The sequence below is a fragment of the Musca autumnalis genome, unplaced genomic scaffold (genome assembly GCF_047663935.1).
Source record: "Musca autumnalis isolate F117 unplaced genomic scaffold, ASM4766393v1 scaffold_5, whole genome shotgun sequence".
NCBI classification, from domain to species: Eukaryota; Metazoa; Arthropoda; class Insecta; order Diptera; family Muscidae; genus Musca; species Musca autumnalis.
Window position 1 is genome coordinate 83,167,144 of NW_027412088.1, and position 22,615 is coordinate 83,189,758.

Genomic DNA, 22,615 nt, shown 5'->3' on the forward strand with positions numbered 1-22,615 from the left:
GTTTAAAAATATTTATTTCTATTTCGGGTTTTAAAGGCTGGATATTCAACTTTGTATATGTGTATGGACGCCACCCGTTGCTATCATTCAGAATTGAGAAGTCGAAGAACCGAAGAGTGATACACAGAGTTTCCCAAGGTTGCGTCATACCTCCAGAACTTTTTAACTTTTACCTGGATTGTTAAAGAATATTTTTTCAAAGACCACCGAACGTGAGTTTTTAAAGAATATATTTTTTTTCAAAGAGCCTCAGACCAAAAAACCTGGATTTTTAAAGAATATTTTTAAAAGACCCTCTGAACACACAACTTGGATTTTTAAAGAATATTTTTTAAAGACAGTCAGACACAAAATTGGATGTTTTTTCAAAGACCCTCAGACTACAAAACTTGTATTTTTAAAGGAGATTTCAGACCACAAAACGTGGATTTTTGGAGAAATATTTTTTTCGAAGACCCTCTGACTACAAAACTTCGTACTACAGGCTGAAGTTTAAAGACATGACCTTGATGTCAATTTTTGGAATTTTATTCTGTCTATAACGCATGTCCTGGTACCCTAGCTTTGGGAAAGTAAAAGATTTCATGTAATTCGAATAATTTCAGTTGTAATTCGAAACATTTTACTTGTAATTTGAGAATTCCAATTTAAATTCGAATTACTTCATTTGTAATTTGAGAATTCCATTTAATATTTTTTTCATTTATAAATGAAATAATCAAAGTCACGGTCCACACTAAAGTGATTTCATTGAAAAATTGCATGAAATTATGCGTCCCTAGATCGAGTTCCATAGTAGAGTAATATCATGAAATTACTGTTGTGGGGAACTCGATCTAATTTTTTCAATGAAATCACTCTAGTATGGACTTCCAAGGCCCAAATCAATATATACATTTCTGAGAACAAAACAATATATCGATGAAATCAGTTCAAATTTTTCCGGCAACGGGGCTCTACATTTTTCACGATAAGTATTTCTCGTTTAATTCGAGATTGCTCTACAGGACAATCGGACAATCTCTATGCACGTCTCTGTAATCGGAACTACTAGTGAAATACAAAAAAAGGACTTGCTTTTATATATAGTTCAGGACGCCACCAAACTCGACTTATTCCCTTCATGGAAATATATCAAACATAACGCTCTGTTTTATTCTAATTTAATACACTACAAACATTGGAACAAATTGAATACTGTACCAGCTGAAGGAAAAAATCTGATTTTTTTTTTTAAATTGTAAGTTTTTTCTAGGTAGCCGGTCTTCGGCCGGGTATTTAAGACTTTCCCCTATGGACTGGAGCCAATCTAGGGTACGAAAACAATTTTTTTTAATTTAAATTTTGTTCTTAACTTAACAAGGGAATTTTCTGAACTTAAGAGGCCCATATCTCGGGAACAAAATTTACATTTTTGTAATCAGGACGTAAAGGTCTACCTGTGGTAAACATTTCAGATTTTTCCGCCAGCTGGTAGAGTATTCTATTTATGCCCAAACATTTATATAGGGTGTCATAATAAAAAGTAGAGAAAATATTGGAAATCATGAAAATGTTTATCATGCTAGAAAAACAATTATTCGCACAAAAGTTGCTGGCTACTTTTTAACCAATGGGAGTCTCTTGATACGTTGAAATGTAAAATCGCAACCAAGTTAGTACATATCTTTAAAATGTTTTCTAAATTTTCATATTTGTTGGTAACTTGAACCCACCAATCGAAGAACCATAACTCGAGCCAATGAGGAAATCAAATTATCTCAATGCAAGCAACGCACACCGGCACTAGCTTATGTTGTTGTTGTAACTTGTATTTTACAATGTAAACAAATCACTCACTTGCACCACCTACAAGGAATAACCACAGTCACTTAAATTTCCTTTTTTAAATTATTACAACATTGTTGTTGTATTTATTTTAATTGAAGAATGTTGTTTTTTTACAAAGGTGTTACTTGTAGTTGTTGTTATTATATTTCACGTTGGATATAATCTGCATTTCAAAAACAAATGCATTTAGTTATACACCCTAGTATTCACACTCCTCTCTCAGCCAGGCATTCCAACGAACAAACATTTTCTGTCTGTCCATTATCACACACTATCCAAAATACACAAAACAACAACTATAGAATAATTTTGCAGCATAACAGAGTGGTCAAGCAAATTTACTTGACTTCCTTAACTTGCAAGCCTGGGGGAAGGGATTGCTTGATTTTCTCGGCCTTCTCTTTGTCTTGAACGACCAAAGTGTACAAGAAACGGGAGCAACGGATCTTGAATTTGGTGTTGCTGGGGTTCTTCTTTATTTTGACGGCACGAGCATCGGCACGTCTTGCCTTGTTCAGGAAATCCTTAACTTCTTTGATTTCGCGGGGCATCTGTAAATTGCAACGAATACAGCAGGACATTAGAACACATGGTGGACATTTTGGTCGGTATTCCATTAAAAACTTACATTGCAAAATTATTTTTGTAAAAAATTACGAGAAAACCAACCAATATTGATGTTTTCCACGTTTCGAAAGAAAGAGAAAAGGAAACACGAAGTTGGTTGCAGTTGTCATTCATGGCATTGCCATACCGAAATTGTGCTAATTTCGAACATGAGTGGTTAGTTGAGACGCAAAGACGTAACGTTGACAACACACAAAAATGTTTTGTATGGAAAATTAAAAAATATTTATTTTTATTGATTTTTTTATTTTAAACGAATGAAAATAGTTTCATGGTACAATAAAGGAAAATATAACGAAGCAAATGACGTGCTATATGTCCCGGTCCACACTAAAATAATTTTAATGAAATAATTTCATCAAATTAGGTGTTTTTGGTCCCGGTCCACACTACCGTGAATTTCATTAAAAAATTTCATGGCTTTCCTTTCTTTCCAAAGGGACCCATCTCGGCAAAACTGGCGGGTCTATTGCAAGTACAGGAACAAGGCAAAATCTGTTATACGCAAAGAGAGGAGAATTCATTATGCGAGGCTTTATGGAAGAATGGATTCCACTAGACTTTGGAAGGTTCTAAGAAGTCATGGCTGTGTTGGAAACAACAATGAGGGGATAAATATTGATGTTGATACTATCAATGAGTTCTTTGCAAATGCTTCTGATGTATCTTACGATGTATCTTTTAATGTGGATGATTTCCTGGATGCTGATTCGTCTTTTTCTTTTCGTTGCATTAATGAAGATGAGCTTTGTGAAGCAATAAATAAGGTTACATCTAAATCTGTTGGTATTGACGGCATACCTATATCCTTCATTAAACTAGTTTTTCCATATGTCTCGGGCCTTATACTGAACCTGTTTAACTCTATTTTAACTACGTCAGTTTTCCCATCTGCGTGGAAGACAGCTCGAGTAGTGCCAATTCCAAAATCGCGGTCTATTAGGGATTCTGATGACTTGAGGCCAATTTCTATTTTGCCTGCTGTATCAAAGATTATGGAGCATGTCATTAAGAATCAAATGCTTCAGATTTGTGAAAGTCGGATTAATGATTGTCAATTTGCTTTTCGCAAGGGACATAACACTACTCATTTATTGCTTCAATTAACTGAATCTGTTCGTGAAGCCATCAACGATGATATGGTTAGTGTTCTTATATCCTTAGATTTGTCCAAAGCCTTCAATTCTATTAATTATACCTCACTTATTTTAAAATTGAGAGATGAGTTTAACTTCTCTAAATCTGCTTGTAAACTAATTTTTTCCTACTTGTGTGATAGGAGCCAGTTTGTTGTTCTAAATGGTTGTCAATCTAATTGCCTACCCTTGTTCTCTGGTGTTCCACAAGGATCTGTACTTGGTCCCCTTCTATTTATCCTATATGTGAATGACCTTCCTCGTTGCATGAATTCTGTTTTTTGCTCTACTTTTATATTTGCAGACGATATATTCTTGCTCTTTAATAGTAGACGTGATACTATCAACATTCTTGAAAGTAATATAAATTCAAATCTAAATTATTTTCTTCGTTGGGCGACAATGAATTCATTAAAAGTCAACCCTTCTAAGACCAAGGCGTTATTTTTTGGTAATAATAACCTTTTGCCTAATATTGACATCTTCTTGGATCGCACTAAAATTGACTTCGTACAGCAGCACAAGTGTTTGGGTGTAATTATTGATTGTGATCTTTCATTTGAGAGCCATATTGATGCTTTGTCTGGGAGAGTTTGGGGTATGTTGCGTAGAGTTTATGGATCAAATTTATATCTCCCTTACAGAATTAAGTTAATGCTGGCGAATTCTCTATTGTTATCTCAAGTCTTGTATGGGTTTGAGGTATATTCTGGCACTATTGGCGGAAATATTGACAAAGTGAACCGTATTGTGAATACTATTACACGTTTTTTATTTAATCTTCGACGAAGAAGTCATGTATCTGAACATGTCATTCGTTTTCTAGGGTGCTCATTTGATATGTTTGTCAATTATCGTTGTGTGTTGCTTTTTTACAATCTTATTAAAAATGGCATGCCTTTTGCTCTTAGTAGGACATTTACTTTTTTAAACACTATTAGAAATCCTCAGATTTTTATTCCTTTGATTTTGAAAGATGTGTATTCTAAGTCTTTCTTAGTCAGAGTCGCTCGGTTTTGGAATTTTTTACCAATAGAACTACGTATTTTTTCTCACACCAATAACTCTTTTCGTTTGAAAATCCATAGATACATGCAAAGGCTACGTGAACAACAATCCATATATATTTAAAGTCATGTATAATAAGTCACTCTTTGAATAATCAGCACATGTTGAGTTACTACTCTTTGGACTTTTTTATTGTTTTTTTTTTTTTTTTTCTTTAACTGTTTTTATGGCTGGGGAGCCGAAGAAATATATCTGCATTTAAATAATAATTATTTGTTATATATTAATGTATTTAAGTAAATTAAATTGAATTTATTATTTTATAACTCAGGTTTTTTGTCTTGAGATACGTTTAATTGGCCATTGAGGCTTTGTATCATATATGAATTTTGAAATAAATAAATAAATAAATAAATTAGGTGTTCTTAAATCGAATTCCCCACTACAGCAATTTTATGATTTTACTCTACTATGGATGTCGATCAAAGGTATTCCATGCAATGTCTGAATTTGGTATTCCCGCAAAGCTCATCCGGCTTTGTAAGATGACTTTAACTGATACTAGGTCCTCAGTTAAAATTGGAAAGAACGTCTCCGAAGAATTTTGTACCAAAAGAGGTTTCAGACAAGGAGACAGCCTTTCGTGTGACCTATTCAACATTTTGCTGGAAAAGGTAATACGAGATGCAAATGTCAAAAGAAATGGCACAATTTACACCAATAGCCACATGTTACTTGCCTATGCTGATGACATAGACATCATGGGACGATCAGTAAAGGAAGTAACTGATACCTTTAGGAAGGTCGAAGCAGAATCTGCGAAAGTGGGTCTGGCGGTAAACGGCGAAAAGACCAAATTGATGGTGTCGACGCGCAAAGCGTCCACAGAGCTCGGACCAACCGTAGAAGTCGGTACCTACAATTTTGAGGTAGTTAAAGACTTCGTCTACCTCGGCACTGCCATAAACACAACAAACAACATCAGTTGTGAAATAAGAAGAAGAATTGTATTGGCCAACAGATGCTACTATGGATTAAGTAAGCAATTTAAAAACAAAGCCACATCTCGTCAAACAAAAATAACACTATACAAAACGCTGATACTACCCGTGCTAATGTATGGCTCCGAAGCATGGGTACTTGCGCAAGCAGATAAGGCAGTGCTTGGTGTGTTTGAGAGGAAAATTCTTCGAAAGATCTACGGGCCGATTTGCGTTGACGGTGAATATCGACGTCGTATGAACCACGAGCTATATAAGCTATACAAAGACATGCATATAATTAAACGTATCGAGATGCAACGATTGCGTTGGCTAGGCCATATCATGAGAATGAGCGATGATGAACCCGCTAAAAAGGCGTATGAATACATGCCACATGGCGGTGCACGCAGAATCGGCAGGCCTAAGCTTCGATGGAGCACACAAGTGGATGAAGAAATGGAAAGGCGCGGTATTCCAAAAAGTCAAGCGAAAAACAGAGAGGAATGGAGATCTTTTCTTAGTTCGGTCTATGGAACAAATGTTCTGTAATGGGCCAACTAAGTAAGTAAGTAAGGATGTCGATCTAGAGACGCATAATTTCATATCAAAATTTCAGTGAAATTACTGTCGTGTGGCCCGGGACAATGATGGAAATGAAAATGAAATATACAGACTACATTGGTAAAAGCCATGGTACAATAATGGGTACTTTACACGATATGTATTTTACATATGGGTTGTCACTTTGCGTATACATTTTCTATATAAAAAGTGACAACCCATATGTAAAATACATATCGTGTAAAGTACCCATAATCTAGAAATCCACTCGATTTCAACTGTCAATTCCATTGCTCAAACGTCAAATGAAATCCAATCGATTTCAGATGAGTTTTCATTTGACGTATACACAATGGAATTGACAGATGAAATCGAGTGGATTTCGTAAATGTGAACATAGTATAGGTCAGGTTCGAACAAATGTTGAAAAACAAGGCCTGGGTGTATTTGCTTATTCTGTCAGAATTACCATAACTGAATATGCAACAGGTTGTACTGTTTATTTGATATTTTGGATCAATAACTAAAAACGCGAAAAAATGAATGGGAGGCCAAGTTTTCTATACAGAGGCAGGTTCCGTATATGTTCAAAAGTTTGTTTCATCACAATGTTCATGAATTTCAGCTTTCAAAACAATACACATACATATACAAGTTGTGTATACTGAATTGACAGAATAAGCAAACCAATAGAAAAAATTGTAAGCAGCTGTTTTCTGTGTCCTACCATGTAATGATTGTACCATGGGTAAAAGCAAGACAACAATATTATATTAGCTCTGTTCCTTTACGTTCAAGAATCTTCAAGTTTTACAACTTTTTACTCTAAAAGCGTTCCTTTACTTCAGACACCATACAATTCAAGCTGTGTTCCAGAACTAAAAAGTTTTTACAATTTTTACCACTTTTACACATTTTGCGTTCCCGTACACAAAATTTATATGAAAATCGTTTACGACTTTTACAACTTTTACGACTTTTACCACTTTATAAAGTACAGGAACAGGCCACATATAGAAGCAGATTACAACTTTTGCTACTTTTGCCGGTTTTACCATTTTCAAAAGTAAAGGAACAGACCAATTATTTGTTGTACTGATGAACAAAGTTATTCTAACGGTACAGCAGTGTTAAACGCGAAGCATTGTACACTAAAACGTTCACATTTTCAACTAAGGAGTCATCTCGATCGACCGATTTTTTTATCCAAGTGAGTTCTAAGTAAGAATCAAAAGATCGAAGGATCGATTCTTGAGTTCTAAGTAAGAATCAAAAGATCGAAAGATCGATTCTTGAGTTCTTAGGAAGAATCAAAAGATCGAAAGATCGATTTTTGCTTGGTAATACGTATCCCTATAGTCCCAGACCACACTAGCGTGAATTTCATTAAAAAATTTCATGAAATTAGGCGTTCTTAAATCGAATTCCCCACTAAAGCAATTTTATGATTTTACCATGGTAGAACAAATACAAGGTAAAGTTAATACTACAACAAATACAACTCGAACAACAACCACAAAGGAATTTGTTTTTGTTTGTAACGTTACTGCCAGTTGTATTTGTAAACAAAACAAGGAAATATCTATAAATTATTGGAATTTAAAAAACTAATAATTTTTCACATTTGGTTTAATATTTTGGAAAACATGAATGAAAATTCGTTACATTTTCAATGTTTTTGGTACCACATCATTCCACTAAATGCATAAATTCTCGCAGAAAGTAGAATTCTTGCAGAAAAGTTTGGGGTCGCTGGAAATTCATAGAAAAAGGAGAAGCTGTTTCAATGTTTTGTTTTAGAAATCAAAGAAGCACAAGTTTATTAGGGCTTTATTTTTTTAAATTTTAACAAAATACCTCACATATTAACAAACGTTGTATCGCCTCTACAAGCGGTGATTTACTGCGCTGCTTATCGTTCGAACTTGGAGGAGGTTACATATCATTGATATGAAGAAGTCTTTCTGGGAAATGTTTTTTTCCGAATGATATATTTTTTTTTTCTCAAAAAATATATGTCCCTAATGTACATCGTAATAGAAATGAATGTATAAAATGTCATATGAAATTTGACACTAACACTACAACCCAGTTCAGTCAGCTGTGTATTGCTGCTACCTTTTCTTATTCTACCATGTGATTTTACTCTATTATGGAAGTCGATCTATAGACGCATAATTTCATGCAATTCAAAGATGTCAATATTACAAGATAGGAAAAGTCAATTGTTAAAAATTAACTGTAGAGGGAGTTAACCTCTGTTGCTACGACATCATAGCAACATTCTGTTAAATGAAAACTGTTACTCATTGGAATATTGACAAGAAAAACATTAAAACTCAAATTTTAAGGCGTTGACTTTTGTTTTTTTATTAAATAAAAAATAAGAAATAGTGAAGAAATAAATTTCAGCCACAAAACACAACGTTAATGTTTTCTGCCGCGAGAAATGGGAATCAAAAACTATTGACATTGCTGTTATCATTTCCAATGAGTTGTGTAGCCATCTGAAACCAAAATGTGAAACTATTATCATATGTTTTTGGAAAATGCATTTGTTCGGGTCTTTATTACTTTACGTCTTTGTGCAATTCAAAGACGTATAGCAATAAAGACTCGAACAAATGCATTTTCCAAAAACATATGACACTAGTTCCACATTTTGCTTACAGATGGCTACACAACTCACTGGAATTGATAACAGCAATGCCAATCGTTTTTGATTCCCATTTCTCGCGGCAGAAAACATTAACGTTGTGTTTTGTGGCTGAAATTTATTTCTTCACTATTTTTTATTTAATAAAAAAACAAAAGTCAACGCCGTAAAATTTGAATTTTAATGTTTTTCTTGTCAATATTCCAATGAGTAACAGTTTTCGTTTAACAGAATGTTGCTATGATATCGTAGCAACAGAGGTTAATTCCCTCTACAGTTAATTTTTCACAATTGACTTTTCCTATCTTATAATAGCTGTGTCTGGTTACCCTAAAATTTGTAACAATTTGTACCAATTGTTGCTGGAAGTCGTCTGTTAACACAAAAAACCAGCAAAAGAGAGCGATTCGAGAGAGACATTTTGACAGTTCTTTCACTGAGAGCTTGCAAATTCTTGCTGACAAATTTCTTCTAGCAAGCACTTGCAAGCTCTTCTTCTTCCTGAAAACAATCAATCAGCCGTTTTTAGTTTTTTCTTGATTTATGTTTGTGAACATTAAAAACTATTTTATTGTGGAAGTAACATAGTCTAATTGTATTGTTTTATGGAGAACAAATTTGTAAAGTGGAAAAATACTTTTTTGTTTAATTTTCTTTTTTTTATTTTTAATAAAATATGTGTTTGCTTCCTTTGTTGGCGGACAAATTGTTCTGTTTTGGCAAGTCAGCTGATTGCTTGCTGGTTTTTGCTGGGAAAGTGTCTGTTTACTTTTTACAATTTTCTAGCAAAAGAGAATAAAAACCCCTTACTCTCTGAGAAAGTTCTTGCTGGACAATTCTTGCTGGGAAAGTAACCAGACAGACTTAATATTGACATCTTTGTGCAATTTTTTCAATGAAATCACCCTAGTGTGGACCGGGACATAGTAATTCTGACAGAATAAGCAAATACACCCAGGCCTTGTTTTTCACAATATTTTTCGAACCTGTCCTACCTTCTAGATTATTGTACCATGTTTCTACTCGTCCCTTCGGGAATGTTGTTTGGAAAAAGTATTTTGAAACATTTATAATTTTAGTTTTCCAGTCCGATCCTCTTCGTTCAAGCTAAAAAATATGCAGTTTGCTTCCTAAATAATCGAGAGACATTCGCTAGTATAGTTCTATAAATTCGAGCCAACTATACTGCGTTTGCCTTATCAGGAGACATTGTTATATGCACTATTCAATCAAAGACATGGAACATAAAGACTGGAAAAGATGCATAATGCAAATATGTTTATGAAACAAAGTACATATATAAACATTTTATCAACAACAGGGGTATGTTAATTTTAAAAACCCAATTAAAGCGCAATGCGGCTTATACAAATTGTAGGAAAGCAAAGATTTGGACTCAGGATTGTATTCCATAGCAGTTTCCAGTTCATTGAGTATGAACATTAGAGTTGGGCAATTGAACGACCTAGTTTACTGTCCTAGTTCAAAAACGTATAAGTAATATCATACAAACCAACGTGATATATTAAGTATACGCATTGTGTTCATACAAGAGACCAGTGTCCAATGAACTAGATTGTGAACTAGGTCGTTCAATTGCCCAACTCTAATGAACATAGCGGTTAAATCGCCTGAAATGGTTAACTACTTAACAGAATGTTATGATATCGTAACAACAGAGCTTAATGTATTTAAATCTTTGATTCAATACATTCTAGGGCCTTATAATATAGAGTTGGTCATTTAGATCATAGAGTTCTTTCCTTCATGGAAGGAGCAAGCCTAGGCGTTATTTAGTTTTTAAGACGTTTCACTGACTTCATATGGCATAGCGGCATTCTAACACGTAGTTTGCATATCGAGTGCTGAAGCTCAACAGATTGAAGACTCCTTTACAACCACGGATCTTGTTAGAAATAAAAGCTTTTACATTAAATATCTAGAGGTATTATAAGATCGTACTATCGACCAATAAATATCTTAAGAGAGGGTCAGGCTTCCGTCGTATGCATGGTGAAAAGATCGTTTGTATATATAGCGGAGGATATCTTCATATTCATATTAGATGGAATTTCCAAAATTGTAATAAAAATTAAATGCATTGAAAACTATTTAAAATCATAATGTTCACCAAAAATATGCTTTTAAAATGTACAAAAATAAATTTTATTAAAAAAAAAGTATTATTTACATACATACATTATTATAAATGCTATACAATTTACTTAAATATTCTTAAATTATAAACAATAATGCGGCCAAAAAAGTCGGTACTTGAACTAAATACAAATTTTACTCGCTTAACATTTGCCTGTGGTTCTTTTAGTTGAAATGTTTGTAATGCATTAATATCTTCGGCGTAGAAAGGTTGCTCATACTGCGTTTTATTATCCGTTCCATCCTCTCTTTGGATTTCAATCTTAGCATCTTTAGCAGCAAATCCTCCTTGAAATTGAAATGAAAAGGCAGAAATTTGTTGTAACTCCTCAAATTCTATGTGAATATATTGGGGAGTGCCCTGAAAAAGATACATTTATTTAGTTTGCAGAATCAACATTTGAAAATTATAGGTCTGTTCCAGAACTGCAATAATCTACTAATTTTTACTATTCTTTTAACATAAAGGAAATATTGTTATCGTAGTAAAAAATTGTAGATTCTTACAGGTATCTGTTTCTTAATTCTTTTAGTTCTTTTTATTCCTATTCATCTATTTATTCTATTATTTCTATTCTATCTCTCTTATCTATCTTTATCTCTCTCCACTTTTCTAAAGGATGATCACAATGGACCGTAAGGTCTCCGAGTGGCGCAGTCACATTTAGTGGCTGCACATCCTCTAACCTAACCTAACCTACAGGTTCTGTTATGGAAAAAATTCTTGTAGTTTTGGAACAGACCAATTATTACTGCTCTGTTCCAGTACATGCAAGAAGCAACCATTTTTACTACGATAACATTTTTATACCCTAAGTATTAATGCTAACGAGGGTATATACACTTTGCTACGGGCAAAATGTGCCGACTTATACTTTTTTAATTGTTTCCTTCATGCTATCGAAAAAATGGTAAAAATTAGTAGATTATTGCTGTACTGGAACAGACCAAATATGTCCTGAACTTACTTCATTGGAACTCCATGCCGTATCATCTTGTTCGTCATATAGAAACTGTTTGCCATGTTGTTTTGTATCTTTGTTCAAAACGGAACTGACGCTAAAACAATAAAAAATTAGAAATATTAGGTTTGTCCTTGTACTTTCTCAGTAAATATTACTCAGTAACTTCTTTTTAGAGAGTAAAGCATTTTATACTCTTTCAAAGGAAAAAATTAAAAAAGTAAAAAGACAACATTCAGTAAAAATTTTCAATTTGATTAATATTTACGAGTATGATATTTGAATATTTTAAACTTTTGACAACTGCCTAAAGCTACAAAATGTTACTGAACAAAATTCCTTCAGTAAAAATTATAAGTTCTCAGTAATAAAAATTTCAAAACAAGTTTCTCAAGTCATTCTCTTTTACTGAACATTTGTGTAAAAAAACAACATTCAGTAATAATTTGTAATAATTATTACAAATTATCGAGTACGCAGACACACTTAATATTTGGAGCAAGTTGAATTTAGTTGCTGGAATTTGAACTTTTTCCACAGGAAATTTTCCAAAATTAAATTTTTGCAGAAAATAACCGGCCTCGGCCGGGATTTAAAACTGGAACAAGACGGGTATACATGCGCACACCCGTTTTTTTTTTTTTGAAATTTTTACAACATGTAGGTTTCGTTGTCCTGGAGCTCAATTCTGTTTCTATGAAAATGTGAAATGAAATATTTTATAAAGGAAATAAAAGTCAATGTGTAAAGTTATAAAGAAAATATTTGTCATTTCAAATTTACATAGAACAATAATCCAGCCCTTGGAAACAAAAATGCCAACCCAATTACGAATACCAAATCCCCGTGAGTTTACTCACTTTTTCCTTTAAGTTGAAACGGAGAAAAACAAAACTCACGGGAATTTACATTCATAAAAAACCTGTATATATATCGTCTGAGGGAAGTCCATACTTACCGAGATATAGGCCTTTAAAGTTCCAAAAATATACATGTTTTAACTTGGTTATTTCTTAGCCGACCTTCCGATTTTCTTTTAAATTATAAACTATTCCCGGCCTTCGGCGGGTATTTAAGGCTTTCTCCTATGGACGGGTGCAAATCTCGGGAACAGGAACAACATTTTCGGGTATGTGATGAAAACCAAATTGACTCGATTTGCAGAATCGAAATGGTATATAATCGGAGTGCCGTTGATGATATACATAGTTTTGCTTCTCAAAGCCGCTTATTTGAATAATATTTTTAAAATCCATTTTCAATTTCATTAAAATATTCACCAAAATTAGAGATATACGATTTCGATTTATGGCAAAACGAGTCGAATCGTTAAAATAAAATTAACGAAATTCAGGTAAATTTAGATAAAAAATAAAAATATGGTCTGTTCCAGTACTGCAAGAATCTACTAATTTTTACTATTTTATTCGATAACATAAAGGAAAAAATGTTATCGTAGTAAAAAATAGTAGCTTCTGGCAGGTTATGGAACAGAGCAATGGTTAAACAACATCGATTTCTACCTCACAGTGAAAACTATGCACTCTAAAAGTTTCATGAAACAAAAAGGATTTTTTGGGTTTCAGCCCTTGGTATGACATCCTTTGTTATCCTTTACAGCATTTAGCCTTTTTGGCAAAAATTTAACTCAATTTTCGGTGCACGAATCTGAATTTTTCCCCATCCTTCCTGCAAGGAATTTTTCAGGGTTCCTATACTTTAGATGTTACGATTTTTTAGATTTGTCTCCAAAATACTCCATATATTATATATAGGATTCAAATCCGGGGTTCGGGGAGGTGTTTGAATCACTTATGGACAGTTACATAGCATCCATTTTGGAAAAATATGTGATTTGTGCTCGGGCTCATATATTGATAAAATTGGAATGTTGTCCCAAATCCCATTTTTTCAGCGCCTAAATTTCAAATTATTATTTTAGAATGTTTAAATAATACATCTTATCCTTAATTCCTTTAATAAAGACACGATTTCCTACACCGGAAGCACTCATACAACGCCATACCACAACAGACTCTCCTCTGTGCTTTACTTTTGAAATTGTGTGTTTGGGGTCCAAGGCGGTATTTGCCCTATGTTTGCAGCTGTTTAGGTCATATGGACCAAGTTATAAACATATATATTTTTGGAACTTTAGAGGCCTTATATCTTCGGAAGATATGGACTTTAGACGATATATATTTTTGTTTTCAGAACAACGAGACCTCCCTGTCCGTTTTATGCCTAATATTTTGCGAGAAACTATAATAAATACCTGCATTTAAAATTCTTATTTGATGATAATATGTTTTCCATGCTTCCAAATAATTTGTTTAGAATAAGAAATATAAGGGCAGCGAAATTTTTAAGAACGAAAGAAATGGAGGATAATGAAAAAAGTGTTGCCAACTGTCAAAAATGGCTATGGTCAAATAAATCGATAAACGATAACTAAATTTCTTTATTTAATGCGATGTGGACATCTGTCAAACCAATTTTTGTAAAATTTGTAAAGATAAAGACGAGAACACATCCAACGATTCAGTAGAGTTGAGCGTCAATTCTGATAAAATAATAAAAGAGCAAGGGCAACATAGCTCGAATTTTTCTTTATTATTTTATCAGAAATTACGCCTTACTTTAATGGGGAGTACACACTAACAGTCAAAACTGACAGTCAACGTACTTTAAGGACAATTTTCCGGCAAATAACAACTTTTATTTAGCTAAAAACGTTTGAAATACAATATTTACGGTATTATTTAGAGATTATAAAAGAAATTTTTCAATTAGGCTTTGATATTCACGAAATAGACCTCGATGACTGTCAGTTTTGCTTGTAAATGTGTACTATACTTAAGATGGTTACACATTGTTAAAACCATGGCACAATAATACTGGTACAACGGCAAAAACAGCGATTATCACATTAGTTGTCAAAATGCAGTATTGTGAATAAAATTACATACAAAAGGTAAACAAGCAATTCACAGTAATGCGATATTTTGACGTTTGATGTGGTAAATGGCCCGATTATTGTTATCGATGTAACACCTTATTCCGCCATGGTTAAAACTGACAGAACGACAGATTTGCTCAAATAATCGCCGCTTATGCTTGTTTACATTACGAAATCCACTCGATTATAACTGTCAATTCCTTTGCGTAAACGTCAAATGAAAACTCATCTGAAATCCATTGAATTTCGTTTGACGTTTAATCAATGGAATTGTCAGTTGAAATCGAGTGGATTTCGTAAATGTAAACCAAGCATTATTTTTGTTATTCCTCATGCAACCACAAAATATTTTATGATTGTTGGACGGTTGGACAGTTATCGACAATTGTGAAAATTTGACAGTCAAAACTGAAGGACTGACAGTTTTACAAAGAAAATTATTTCTGATTTAAAATGATGAAACGGAATAAATCCCCATTTTTGGACTTGCCTTGAGTATGAATCTATGAATGTCATATGAGATGTCAAATTTGCACCTGTGAATGTTGTACATAGTGTGACCACTATGAAAATTTGCATCTATCAAAATGATGTGGCAACTCATATGTACATTTTTCATTTAGGGAGCGCTCTATTCGGCCATGTATTTTCGTATGCAGTTAAGAAATTAATTGTTAGAAGAAAACAATTTTACAAAAAAAAATGAAGGAAATAGGTAAAGAAAACGAAAATGTGAGTGCGACTAAAGTTTTTAACAATTATTATACAGAATTAGTACGATATATAGATAAGTTTACGATAATTTTCAAAATAAAGCAGTAAAGTTCTATATTGTCGTATTTTTTTGATGAAAAAAACATTGTTCCACCACATCCCATACGGGACAAGGGAGACTTCTCTCATATCAATGAGTGCACCCCGATTCATATTGAGCTCAATGATATGGGACCTACTGTTTATCGCCGAGTCCGAACGGCGTGTCTTCAGACACCACTTGTGGAGAAGTTTTTCAAGGCTGAAATACTCAGGAAATGTCGCCAACATTGTTGAGGGGTATTTTGCCACCGTTGAAAAATGTTTGATGTTGCCTGGCCGGGTAATCGAATCCCCGACCTTCTGCGTTCAAGGCGGGCGTGCATACCATTGCACCACGGTGGCACCTATGACTAATTAAATTTACAACAACTTTTTTTAAAAAATCATGTTCGATCAGCTGCGCATATGCATCTACCTTGATTATTGTACCATGGTTTGAAATCAAGAAAAAAATAAGTGTAAACATTGAGGTGTACTTCTGGATTTCGTGAAATCCAGTGGATTTTGGAGCGTTAGTGTAAACTTGGCATTTATGTTTACATTTACGAAATCCAATTTCAACTGTCAATTAGATTGCTTAAATGTCAAATGAAATCCAATGGATTTCAGATGAGATTTCATTTGGCGTTTGAGCAATGGAAGTGACAGTTGAAATCGTGTGGATTTCGTAAATGTAAACCTAGCATTAGTCTTTTATGCCCCGGACCACACTAGCTGTGTTCCTTTACTTACCTGAGGTTACCATTTTTACCATTTTTAACCTGCAAAGCGTTCCTTAACCCCGAAAAGTGACAAAACTGGAAGCAATTTTTAAGAGAGTGAGAGTGGAGAGCGAATATGGCTTTCTTTTCTATCACAGGCTACCAGCAAAATTTCTGCAGGTAAAAAATGGCAGAACTGATTTTTCGACTTTTGTTTGATGATTATTTCACAATGAAAAAGAAAATGGACGCAAAACAGAAGAAAAGTCGAACGCTGACAAAACTAAATTAAAAACTGTGAAATAAAAGACGAAAATTGATTTTTTATGTTTCCTTTTGACATTGCTGCCAGATCTACCATTTTTCCGTTCCTTTACTTTTCTGGTAAAAATGTTCATGAGAGAGCAATTTTGACACTTTTCAACTTTTACCACCCTTACCATTAAAAAAGTAAAGGAACAAAGCTACTTAGAATAATTTCACTGAAATTTTGACATGAAAGTAAAAGAAAATATAAAATAAAACGACATGGTAGAATAAGAAAAGGTAGCAGCAATACACAGCTGACTAAACTGGGTTGTAACGTTAGTGTCAAATTTCATATGACATTTTATACATTTATTTCTATTTCGATGTACATTAGGGACATATATTTTTGGAGAAAAAAATATATCATTCGGAAAAAAACATTTCCCAGAAAGACTTCTTCATATCAATGATATGTAACCTCCTCCAAGTTCGAACGATAAGCCGCGCAGTAAATCCCCGCTTGTAGAGGCGATACAACGTTTGTTAATATGTCAGGTATTTTGTTAAAATTTAAAAAAATAAAGCCCTAATAAACATGTGCTTCTTTGATTTCTAAAACAAAACATTGAAACAAATTCTCCTTTTTCTATGAATTTCCAGCGACCCCAAACTTTTCTTCAAGAATTCTACTCTCTGCGAGAATTTATGCATTTAGTGGAATAATGTGGAACCATAAAAATTGAAAATGTAACGAATTTTCATTCATGTTTTCCAAAATATTGAACCAAATGTGAAAAATTATTAGTTTTTTAAATTCCAATAATTTATAGATATTTCCTTGTTTTGTTTACAAATACAACTGGCAGTAACGTTACAAACAAAAACAATTTCCTTTGTGGTTGTTGTTCGAGTTGTATTTGTTGTAGTATTAACTTTACCTTATATTTGTTCTACCATGATAAAACGATCTGTTTGTTTCATACGAATATTGCAACAAAGCAAAATTGCAGAACACATGAAACCGTGTACACTAGTTTCTTGAAATTATGCATTTTTCCCAAAATATGCAAAATTTCATTGAAATTATCCTAGTGTGGCCCGGGACAATCAGATAAGGTGAGAACACAATGAGAAAATCCTTATTATCCAAGCCTGAATTTGTGTAAATGAATAAAGAAATCCAAAATCGCATTTGAATTAGGTAGTGCCTGGCCTTTATTCATTTACATGAAATTGAGCGTGAAGCAAGCAACAAAAGTCATTATGTTTCTACCAATAGGTCTGTACGATAACCCAAAAGTTTGTGCACATTTGCATAAACTTTTACAAAATGCTGTTCGATAACAAACTTGCAAAGTAAAAGAGAGAGAATTTGGAGACAATTGTAAGAGAATATTGGAGTGTTTTGGAGACTTTTGTTTACAAGTTTTTGCAAGGAAAATTTTTCTTGTAAGAATTTGCAAGTTTGATCAGCTGATTTAAATTCGAATGTTTTGTGGCGGACTTCTTGGCAAAAACATAAACAAGCGTTTGGCTATTAAAATAAATAGATATAAAAAAGGGAAGAAAAATATTAAATAAATTATGGAAATCGGTAATGTAAGTAAAATAACTTTGTATTTTCTGGTGACTATTTTTTTTATTTTAAATGTATCAAATCTCAGCAAAAAGCAGTGCATCCATGGAGTTGGAGAAACACAATGTAGACGGCCAAGTATTCCCAACGATATCAATAAATATGTATGCCAAACAAAGCACTGCGTTCCAGTATGTTTTATATTTGTGCATTGGAAAGGGAATTATAGCTGTAGCAACACTAAGGGCCTCGTCACATAAGAGGCAGAAATGCTTTCTGCCGGAAACCCAGGCTTCTTATGTACCGAGGCCTTAACACGATAGCCGGGTGGAACTCAGTTCCGGATAATTGGCGCAAGTCAACCGACCACTATCAAATAAGAACGTGGAAGGAGAGCCACTGTTTTTGAAGGCACAAGCTACAACATCATTGGATTTTCGTGTTCCGCTATCTCACAAACTATTGTCATAATCCAATCAGCATTCTCGTACTCAGAACAAGATGTAGGAAAGGCCAGAGAAGGAGAGAAGATTATTTTCACATCTGTTGACACAAAATCAAATAATATATGCTCTGTTCCAAAACCTGCAAGAAGCTACTATTTTTTACTACGATAACATTTTTTCCTTTATGTTATCGGAAGAAATAGTAAAATTTAGTAGATTCTTGCAGTTCTGGAACAGACCAATAGCTGTTAAGTGTGTACAAGATTTTATGGATCAAAGAAGAATTTTAAGTGGAAAATTAAAAAAATGGTAGACACCTTCAATTGTTAAATTGGAACTCCTTTCCTTTACCGACCCAACGCAGAAAATTATGAAAAAATTACCACATATAGTGCTTTTTATCCCGATTCCAACCATTGCTTTTTGTTGCGGAAATGTATACTTCCCGAGATCCACAAAGGCCCTAACCTATTCTTCTCTAAATAGCCGGCCTTTGGCCGGGATTTAAGACTTCTCCTATAGACAGGTGCAAATCTCGGGAATGGGAAAAACATTTTCTTTTAAATTAGATATTTTTGGAGGTCTATATCTCGGGAAGTATACATACCCCTCAACAAAATAATACAACGTTGAAATCAGTATAAACATCACTATTTGTGGTAATTTATTAATAATTTTCTGCGGTGGTTTGCCAACATTTTATTCAAGGGACTTTGTGGAACTTTGGAGGCCCATATACATTTCCGCATCAAAAGCAATAATTGGTTGGAATCGGGATAAAAAGCACTATCTGTGGTAATTTTTTCATAATTTTCTGAGGTGAGTCGGTAAAGGAAAGATAAGCCGTTAATTTAATCTTTTCCGCCAACTTCTTGTTTATCAAATCAGCTGACTTCTTGCAAGTTTTTGCAAATTGCTGTTCGATAACAATCTGCAAATGTTTTGCTTCGAGAGAGTAAAATTGGTGGAGAGAGGTTACTGAGAACTTGCTGAGAGCTTGCAAGTACTTTTTACTTGCGAAGTTATCGTACACACCTAATATGACTTTAGCAAGAATGTCATGCTTTTTAAGGGGTGTTTACACTACCTATCAATGTCATATGAGCTGTCACTTCTTTTATCCATTCGACATCCTTTATGTTTGTCAAAGTCCATACCACTTTTAGTTTTTGCGTTCACACTAGCATACAATTTTATATGAACACAAAATATAAATTACACAAATAACACAATTTATATTGTTAAAAACTTTAATCGCACTCACATGTTCGTTTTCTTTACCTGTTTCCTTCATTTTTTTGGTAATATTGTTTTCTTCTAACAATTAATTTCTCAACTGCATACGAAAATACATGGCCGACTAGAGCGCTCCCTAAATGAAAAATTTACATATGAGTTGCCACATCATTTTGATGGATAGAAATGTTCATAGTGGTCACACTATGTGTACAACATTCACAGGTAGCAAATTTGAAATCTCATATGACATTCATAGATAATGTAAACACCCCTTTATATGTCGAGGCCTAAATAGCAAGAAATTACTGTAGTGGGGAACACGAACTAAGAACACCTAATTTCATGACATTTTTTTCAATGAAATCACACTAGTGTGGAAAGGGACTTTTAAGAGAGAGCGGAGGTGAATGCGCTCCCTTTCCCGCTTCGTACCTATAAGTTACTCTTATGTTACACGCTGAAACTTTCATATAAACTTTCCCATTATTTTGGCCATGGTACAATAATTCATAGGTAGGCCAGGTATGAGAATCGCCAAAAAAGTACAACCCTGTCGCTATGGCTTAAAACGTCAAAATTGTTTTGATGAATGATAACGGATGAGTAAACAAAGAAGAAGAATAACGAAATGTTGAAATGAAAACAAAACAGAGTTGAATTTTTTGATCAATAATAAATATCAACTCTGCATGTCAACACGGTTTTGACAGATTAAGCCATAACAAAAAAAATTGTAATCAGCTGATAGCTGTGGCCTCTCCTAAGAATTATTGTACCATGATTTTGGCGTTCTTAGGTCGAGTTCCCCATTACAGTAATTTCATACAATTAGTTTTGTATGGAACTCGATCTATGAACGCCAAAATAATGGGAAAGTTTCGTATGCAAGTTTTAGCGTGTAACATAAGAGTTAATACAAAATTTATGAAAATTTTCATAGTCTGGCACAAGAGAAAGTACATTTTCAACGCAAAAAGTTGTACAATTTTAATACTCTTTGACATTTTTAACTTTCCATCCCTGCCTGAAATTGATGTGTTGGTATATCGATTAATCGCTACAAAATACAAAGCAATCGACTTATCGTTTATACCGTGGAAAAAGCTTCCATCTCTGCATCGAAGGAAAAAATCAATGTATCACAAAAAAATATTTATTTTGTGAAAATAATTGTAATTTAATTTGTTAACTTTCTAATAATAATGATAAAGGCGATTTTGGTTTTTAACAATCATGGCAAACCGCGCCTATCAAAATTCTATCAATACTTTGTAAGTGTAGTGCATATAAAATTGTATTTACATACATAAATGTTATATATTTTTCCCGTTGTTAACTATAGAACGAGGATATGCAGCAACAAATAATCAAGGAAACATTTCAATTAGTAAGTAAACGAGACGATAACGTGTGCAATTTTTTGGAAGGTGGCAGGTGGGTATCCCTATTGAATTATTATCTGTAAATGCCACATACTGACAAACTTCATGGCTTCCTTTCCAGTTTAATTGGTGGCTCAGATTATAAACTAATCTATCGTCACTATGCCACGCTGTATTTTGTCTTCTGCGTTGATTCCTCGGAAAGTGAACTGGGCATATTGGATCTCATACAAGTGTTTGTAGAAACTCTGGACAAATGTTTTGAAAATGTGTGTGAATTGGATTTAATCTTTCATGCTGATGCTGTTCATCATATACTTGCTGAGTTGGTTATGGGCGGCATGGTATTGCAGACAAACATGTCCGACATTATGGCACGAATTGAAGAACAAAATAAATTGGTTAAACAAGAAGCTGGCATATCTGCCGCTCCTGCTCGCGCTGTGAGTGCAGTAAAAAGTATGAACATTCCACAGCAAATCAAGGACATTAAGCTGCCCGATTTGCCTCAAGCAATTAAAGACTTAAAATTCTGACCAGGGCAAAGCACAAACATCAATAACAGTTCCACATTTGTTGATAGTTTTGTTTTGCAACGTCTCACATCTCCCACATCCAACATAAATCCAACAACGGCATTAAGTTCTCTGGCTGTATATGCTTTGAATCCCAACAACCACAACAACAACACTAATGGTAACAACAGCAGTACAAATAATAATTCTATAAAGTTTGCCAATAAGAATCTTTATTGTACATCTTCAGTAACGCAATTTCTCAATCAATCGATCTATGAACCCATTGAAGACGACGACTTTATAAGTTCATTTCCATCGGCCGATGCAATTGCTTCCGCTTTCAATTATGATTATTATCAATCACAATCATCTATGGATCCGGAAAATTGTAATGCCTTTGAGTCGAACAATCGTAGCAGTGGTGGTGGTGGTGGTCCTCCTAGACATTTGGCCGATGTTGCTGAAGCCCACGAACAAAGTTTGAAATTGTTTCGTGAATCATTTGATTTGACATCATCTGCTACTACTGCAAGGCAAGAAAACATAGGCGAGCCCAAAAAGAAACATAAGAAATCAAAAAAGGCCAAATAAACACAAAGAGATTATTAGTTAGTATTCTTGTAAATATAGCAAAATTTTGTTTGGAATTAAACAAGTGAATTTCGTCAAAATGTTAAAGAGAATCTTAAGAGCAAATGTGAGTACATGCAGCAAAGAATATACAATATCTGCTTAAAAAGACAAAACAAAACGTCCTTTCTCATATTTATACTTATATCTTCTATTATATTCCTATATCCCTATCTCCC

The 22,615-nt window shown here is 33.8% G+C and overlaps 3 protein-coding genes across 3 annotated transcripts; 1 reads left to right on the forward strand and 2 right to left on the reverse strand.

Annotated features, from left to right (window-relative positions):
* Positions 1-1,876: 1,876 nt before the first annotated feature.
* Positions 1,877-2,591, reverse strand: RpL38 (ribosomal protein L38). The gene is made up of 2 exons (XM_073957590.1): positions 2,459-2,591; positions 1,877-2,381 (listed from the first exon to the last, which is right to left on the reverse strand). Exon 2 carries the CDS (start codon positions 2,379-2,381, stop codon positions 2,169-2,171), a length of 213 nt encoding a protein of 70 aa, XP_073813691.1. The 5' UTR covers positions 2,459-2,591; the 3' UTR covers positions 1,877-2,168.
* An 8,352-nt stretch (positions 2,592-10,943) lies between these two features.
* Positions 10,944-14,314, reverse strand: LOC141406175 (nuclear receptor 2C2-associated protein). The gene is made up of 3 exons (XM_073991366.1): positions 14,196-14,314; positions 11,927-12,017; positions 10,944-11,319 (listed from the first exon to the last, which is right to left on the reverse strand). Exons 1-3 carry the CDS (start codon positions 14,234-14,236, stop codon positions 11,023-11,025), a joined length of 429 nt encoding a protein of 142 aa, XP_073847467.1. The 5' UTR covers positions 14,237-14,314; the 3' UTR covers positions 10,944-11,022.
* Positions 14,315-20,998: 6,684 nt separating this feature from the next.
* On the forward strand, positions 20,999-21,970 carry or (AP-3 complex subunit sigma-2 or). Its single transcript, XM_073988969.1, has 3 exons — positions 20,999-21,177; positions 21,249-21,340; positions 21,410-21,970. The coding sequence occupies exons 1-3, from the start codon at positions 21,109-21,111 to the stop codon at positions 21,822-21,824; spliced, it is 576 nt and encodes a 191-aa protein (XP_073845070.1). The 5' UTR covers positions 20,999-21,108; the 3' UTR covers positions 21,825-21,970.
* Positions 21,971-22,615: the final 645 nt, after the last annotated feature.